Source organism: Helianthus annuus, chromosome 15 (genome assembly GCF_002127325.2).
Source record: "Helianthus annuus cultivar XRQ/B chromosome 15, HanXRQr2.0-SUNRISE, whole genome shotgun sequence".
NCBI lineage: Eukaryota > Viridiplantae > Streptophyta > Magnoliopsida > Asterales > Asteraceae > Helianthus > Helianthus annuus.
The window spans coordinates 124,110,881-124,118,289 of record NC_035447.2 but is presented as its reverse complement, the minus strand read 5'-3'; the positions used below and the strand labels follow the sequence as shown (position 1 = coordinate 124,118,289).

General features: G+C 38.5%; 1 protein-coding gene across 1 annotated transcript; it reads left to right on the top strand.

The window, feature by feature from the left end:
- The first annotated feature begins 4,311 nt into the window (after window positions 1-4,311).
- Window positions 4,312-6,937, top strand: LOC110912399 (receptor-like protein kinase FERONIA). The gene has a single exon (XM_022157093.2). It carries the CDS (start codon window positions 4,442-4,444, stop codon window positions 6,809-6,811), a length of 2,370 nt encoding a protein of 789 aa, XP_022012785.1. The 5' UTR covers window positions 4,312-4,441; the 3' UTR covers window positions 6,812-6,937.
- The last annotated feature ends 472 nt before the right edge of the window (window positions 6,938-7,409 follow it).

The following is a 7,409-nucleotide window of genomic DNA, read 5'->3' as shown; positions in this document are numbered from 1 at the left end:
CCCCAAGATCTAAGTGTTCTTGGGTGATGTCATCATGGTGTTCTTGAAGAATATCATGTTTTGGCCTCATTCAACCGTGAATAGCTTAGATCTGACCGATTTCCACATAAACAAACTAAGATTTGTAAGAATCTTAACATTTTCATGGTAAAAAGGATTGAAAGAAGGATTTCCAACTTTCTTTCAACTCTTTTACACTCAAAACCTTAAAACCGATAGGAACGGAGCTCGAACCAACTAACTAATCATTCTAACAGTCAAGAGGTTCAAGATTCGGTTTCTATCTACGAGGTTCACCGATTTCGGGTTAAACGCTAAACTACCGATCCGAACAAGTTCACCGGCCGGAATTGGGTGATTCCAGTCTAAACCGGTGAAGCAAGTAAGGACCCACGTTCTATGGTTCAACTCGTTGTCAAAATACCTCAAAATCATATCAAAACAATCAAAACAGCCAAGTGGTAGACGAAAGGCCGACCAGGTCAGAATTGCTGGCCGAACGGCTAGGCTGTCTGAACGAACAGCCCAGCCGATCGAACATACCAGCCGATCGACCGGGCCAGCCGATCGGCTAGCACATGGTCCCACACTTTTCAAACTTCATGAAGTATGCTATTTACGAAGTGATGTTCGATTGAATATGCTACTCGATTGGTAAACATTACTCTTCGGATCATGAGATACTATGGTTCAGCACTTAATCGATTCTGCAACTCGTTCGTAGTATGGGGTGCCACCCGATCGAGCCTGCTACTCGATCGAGCGACATCCAACTGAGGAACCACTATCGAAGTGTATAACCGATCGGTTAAGCCGGCCGATCGAACAGGCCGTTCGATCGATCGACCTGAAAGGTAAGAACACTTCAGTGTTCTCAAACACTACAACGAAAACTTCAAAAGTTCAAACCATCATACACAAACACATCAGAGGAAGAAACAATCCATTCGGATGGTCCAATCGATCGAGCCTACCGGCCGATCGAACAAGACTGTTCAAACGGACTTTCGAACCAAACGAACAGCCCGTTCGATCGAACCTGCTATTCGATCGACCAGGCTATTCGATCCATTTACACTTGTTTGCATTTCCGCGTTACTCATCATTATGATATCAAACTATTCAGGCTAACCCTACTCTCAGCGCTCCCTTCAATCCATAATCAACCACTGTGAGTATACTCGAATCCCTTTTTGCTTTAACACTTTTGTGTGTTACATACGTTACTTATCAAAATCACAATCGAACACACTATTCAAACTATTTGAACGCTAACCGATTGCATGTATTACGTGACTAAATGTATGCTTGTTGTTATGTTTACACGTGGAATGCTATCTACCTGCCTTAGCAACGTAGTACTATAGTTTGGACTCAGCACCCGTTCTCACGGGGGTTGTTAAGGACAATTACTTGCATGGATTACGGTGGTAATCATGTGTTGCGAACTGCCTCGGACAGTCAACCCGCAGTCGTTGGTATCGATACATCCATGTCGATAATTAACATGCATCCTTTCTCTCTGTATACGTGCTGGTTATGCGAAAACTATTCGAACTCTATATGCTATTATCAAACTTGTATGCTCACCTTTACATTATATGTATTGACTTTATTTTAACGTATGTGACAGGTGTTTAGGATGCTTACTTGCTCTTCCTGCTGTGAAATAGAGGCTAGGAAAGAGTCTAGAAACCAAGACAATTTATATTTATGCACTTAAATCTGAGTTGTCGGAACATGTTTGTTTTGAAGGATATCTATGTCTGTAATAACTAAATTTATTTATGGGTCACGGTATGGGACGTGATATTTAAACTATTCGGTAATAATAGTTGTTATGGAATTTCTTTGAACAATCTGTTTCGCTCAGTGCCATGCCCTGATGATTCCGCCATCGGTTGGGGTGTGACACTAAGTGTTTGAAATCAATGCTCTTTCTTGTTTAGACCTCGCGCGAGGTCCGTCCTTGTTGCAGTAACCTGCACGAGGGTGAGATTGAAAGTCTTTCTGAATAAGGAGTATGGTCCTGCGCGCGACCTGGAAGAAGGTCTGCGCAGCTTTTTAGGACCATACCCCTTCATGGCTCTATGTTAAATTTCTTTCAAAACGGAACCATTTTCATGCAAATTATGTGGTTTCTAATAGTGATTTAAAAGTAAGCATTGAAGCTCCATCATCATATATGTAACATGATATTTTGTCAACAGGGTAGTCCATAGTCAGGATTGGTAAAACAGACAACAAGTTTAAAAATATAGGGAAAATTTCACAGAATAGTAACCAAGTTTTAAAAGTGTTCTAATTAGGTCATTGATGTCGTTTTTGTCCCAATTAGATAACTTAACATTCAAATCAAGCCATGTCATTTTTTCCATGTGTTAAGAAAAAAATGGAGCATAAGATGCGAGTGTCGAATTATTTTAATATATGAAATTATATTTATTAAAAATAAAAACCATTTAATTACATTAAAAATTAAAAAAACAAGTTACAATCCACGTCATCACTCGATGTTAGCATCAAATAAAAGAGAAAAAAGAAACAAAAATTTACATCACCACGGTTACCTATGAAATGGATGAAAAAACCCTTAATTTTAATGAAGAATGAATGTTGAGTGACCTAATTGGAACACTTTTGAAACTTGAATGACCTAATTGAAACACTTTTAAAACTTAGTTACTATTCTACAAAGTTACCCCAAAAATATATTATCGGAACGATTCGAGTCGAAATGAGTTGTGTCGAAACGATTCGGGTGGAAACGGTACGGTCGAATGGCTCACGTCTAAACACTTCGGGTCGAAACGGTTCGAGTAAAAACGGACAGGTTGAAACGGCACGGGCGGAACGGTTCGAGTCGAAACGATACAGGTCGAACGGTTGACGTCTAAACACTTCGGGTCGAATTGTTTCACGTCGGAACGGTTCGTGTTGAAACTGTATGGGTCTTTGGTTCGAACGGTTCGGGTCGAATGAAACAGGTTGGGTCGAAACCGTTCGAGTTGAAATTGTAGGGGTCTTCGGGCGAAATGGTTCAGGTCGAATGAAACGGTACAGGTTAAAACGGTTCGGATCGAATTAGTACGGGTCGAAACGTTCGGGTCGAAATAGTACGAGTCGAAACGGTGCGGGTCAAAACGGTCGAAGATTCCACTGAATTTACATTAATTCTTTAACATATAGGAAGGATTTTGAATTCCTTTAGTTAAAGGAATTTGAAGGAATTCATGCCAAATTCCAATTCTAATTCCATTGTCAACCAAACATATAAAGATTGAAATTGAGATTCCAGTTCCATCAAATTCTGTGAACCAAACATCTTAAGAGATGGAATTTAGATTCCAATTACCTTAAATTCTATTGAATTCCTGCGAACCAAACGCACCCTAACAATATTTAGTTATTCAATTTTTATGCTGACTAATTGTTAACTCACGATTACAACCAGGTTGGAGTTTAAGGGGGCGTTTGGTTTTTTTGAATCTTACATGATTTATATAAAAACTGTATAAATTATTTCTACTTAATTTGCTATGCATTCAATTGAAATTACAGCAACGCATGATTGATTAGTTCACGTAAAATTTTGATTTTGATATTTTTTTTCTTCTAATTCAGATATGTAAAACTTGTGATTTATGCATGACAATTAGATGCCTAAGCTAATTTTAATATTTATTTTTATTAAATTTCTTGGTTCATCCTTGTCAAAACTTTAGAAACTACTTTATAAATATACTGATGTAAAATTGTGGTACTTAAAATGATATTTCTTTAATTTTTTTAATAATATTTTTTCATTCTAATCAGCAAGGCAAATTACATAAGAATAGGCAGGGGCGAAGCATTGAGGGACGCGGGGGGGGGGGGGGGGACCACCCGAACTTTTCGCTCAGTAGTGTTATAGTGTTATGTATGTACGTTTCGTATAGAATTTTTTAGGTATATACTTTTTCGACCCCACGGTTTTATTAAAAAAAATTAGGTATATACTTTTAGGTCCGGTGACTTCGACCCTTCGGTTGAAATTTTCAAGCTTCGCCACTGAGGATAGCAGATAGACGAGCAAAAAACTGCGTCGCCATCTTCTTCTGAATAGAAAATCCTAATCTATTAAAAACAAAGATTCGCTCGTGAGAGGTCGAAAAGTTGCTATAATTTATAGCCATACATTTGATTATCCTCTATGAATTATTGATAAATTAAAATGGCTCTCGTGTGCACATCAATTGATGCATGTCAATTTATTTTGGTACATTTCCACTGCACAACGTATGTAAAATATCACGTCTTTTTCCCTAAAGAGGAAGACCTGGAATAACTTTCCAAGTCTACTCTTAAGTCTTAAATAAGCAATGAGTTACTAGTATACTATAAATCTATTACAGTCCATACGCTTCTACAAGGATTCAATCAATCAGATTATTCGACCATCATGTTAGCCTTCAATTTACCATTCTTTTTTGTGCTCCTCTTCTCTACCACCAGCTCACAACCCTACATACCCACTGATCACTTCTTCCTCAGCTGCGGTTCATCCACAGCTACAAATTCAACTTATGAACAGGGGTCTTGGGATGGTGACGAACATTCCAAATTTGTGCCTTCCAACATCACCACCACCTCCTTCTCATCCATCCCCGACAACCTTGATCCTTCTGTCCCCCAAGTCCCTTATTCCACTGCTCGAATTTTTAACACTTGTTCATTTACCTACACTTTTCCTGTCTCCTCCCAAGGCCCCAAATATCTCCGTTTACATTTCTATCCTGCCACTTATTCCGGTCTCCACACCGAACAATCTTTCTTCTCCGTATCATCCAACGGATACTCTCTTTTAACCAACTTCAGCGCTTTCCTGGCTGCCTCCTTTATGGCAAAGTCTAATGTTGTAAAAGAATTCCTCATCTATGTAAAAGATACACAAATCTTAAATGTTACTTTTACACCCTCACCCAACGCATACGCCTTCATAAATGGTATTGAAATTGTTTCAATGCCTGAACATTTGTATTTTAATGCCAAGATGCCGAAATACGTTAATGGGTATACAGGACCCTTTATTAATATGGACACGGCGCTTGAGAATGTTTACAGGCTAAACATGGGTGGAGGAGAAATACCTGGTAACGATGATACTGGTATGTACAGGTCATGGGAGCAAGATAATAACTACTTATATGGAGGTACCATTGGGTTGACGTCTCTTTATAATAATCCAATCATGTATACTACTGAAACGCCCAATTATACCGCTCCTGAGACAGTTTATCAAACCCAGAGGAGTATGGGCAATCAGTCTGACAAGTACAATCTGACTTGGATATTTCCTGTTGATTCTGGGTTTTATTACATGCTCCGCCTCCATTTTTGCAACATCATACCACAATACACAGAGAAAGGTGATGTGCGTTTTAGAATTTTTATCAACAATCAAACAGCTGAGCAGTATGCTGATGTATTCCGCTGGACTCAAGGTAGTGGGTATCCTGTATACAAGGATTACATTGTGTTTGTCAACGATACTGATGGCCACCGAAGCATCCAAGATTTGTGGCTAGCGATGCATCCTAATCCCAGTCATGAAGAATCTGGTGATGCTTATTTGAACGGTTTGGAAGCATTCAAGCTGAGTGTGAACGGTAATCTTTCAAGCCCAAACCCGGAACTTAGTCCTGATCACCTACAGCCAAGCGTTTTGTCGGCCACAAAAGGGGAGAAGAAGAATCCACCATTTTCCACAATTTTTGGAGTTGTTGGAGGATGTTTAGTCTTGCTACTGTCTATTTTAATTCTTTTAGTATTTCGACGACAAAGGCGAGTAAAACACCTTAGCACCACTAAGTCATCATGGGGTCAAACTTCTAGTGATACAATACTTCGCTGCCGTCGTTTTACACTACAAGAAGTCAAAATGGCTACAGATGAATTCAATGACAATTGTAGCATTGGTAGTGGAGGTTTCGGTAAGGTGTACAAAGGGTACATGGACAACGCTACAACAATCGTAGCAATCAAACGCCTCAACCCTTCATCTAGCCAGGGTCCTCATGAATTCTTAACAGAAATATCGCTATTGTCTAAAATAAGTCATGTCCATCTAGTGTCCATGATTGGATATTGTGTAGAGGATGGAGAGATGTTACTTGTCTATGATTACATGGCCCACGGGACTCTACAAGAACATCTCTACAACACGAGCAAACCTCCACTGTCATGGAAAAGACGTCTTGATATTTGCATTGGCGCAGCCAAAGGCTTGAATTATCTCCACTCTATGGAAAAGCGTGCAATAATTCATCGGGACGTCAAGTCCACAAATATCTTACTGGATGAGAATTGGGTTGCTAAGGTGTCTGATTTCGGTTTGTCAAAGCTAGGTTCAAAAGATCCATCAAAAACACATGTCAGCACGCTGGTGAAGGGAAGTTTTGGGTACATCGATCCTGAATATTGCCGGACCAAACAACTGACGGAGAAGTCTGATGTGTACTCATTTGGAGTGGTTCTTTTTGAGGTGTTATGTGCAAGACCTGCTATCGTTCAACGAGTGAGAGACGAGCAAGTGAATTTGGCAGAATGGGGTAAGAATTGCCATCGAAAGGGAACCTTGGAAAAAATCATTGATCCAAAACTAAGTGGTGAGATTGCTCCTCGGTGTTTGAGGAAGTTCGGAGAGGTGGCGAGTAGTTGCTTGCATGAGGTAGGGAGTGAGCGACCTGCAATGGAAGAGGTGGTTTGGGGACTAGAGTTTGCATTGGAACTACAAGAAGCTGCTGAGGAAACTGATGGTGATCATGTGTAAACTGTAAAGTGAACTATTTATTTTCACATAAATACCGTATTATTTCATACTTATGTAATAACTAAACTTGTCAAATACTCAATAAATTGTTTATTAGGATTTCACAAAACAAAATAGATGTCTAAATATCATAGCTTACCATACCATTTTTGTTATAACTACTATCTAGTTTTCTAACTTGTTATCCAATGTCTTTTATGTTAGAAACTTCAAATTATTTAATTATTTAATAACTAAACTTGTCAAACACTCAATAAATTGTTTATTACGATTTCACATAAATAGATGTCTAAATATTATATCTTACCATTTTTGTTGTAACTACAAACTAGTTATCCAATCACTTTTATCCAAGAAATTTCAAAAAAAAAAAAAAAAAAAAATGAATGAGACCACTATAAAAAGAACACATAATATTATACACTTTCAAATATTACCTATATATTACCTATATATATTAAAATTCAAACCTTAGGAATAGTGTCGACACCATTCAAAATTAGCCATGTGGCAAGTTTTTTTTTTTTTTTTTTTCCTTTTTATGTGCCATTTTGATGTTTTTAATGGAAAATTTGGATCACTTACGGACCAAACAAGG

What these genes read in the sequence shown, in the direction of transcription:
- LOC110912399 (XM_022157093.2), top strand. Translation starts at nt 4,442, where the DNA reads ATGTTAGCCTTCAATTTACCATTCTTTTTTGTGCTCCTCTTCTCTACC.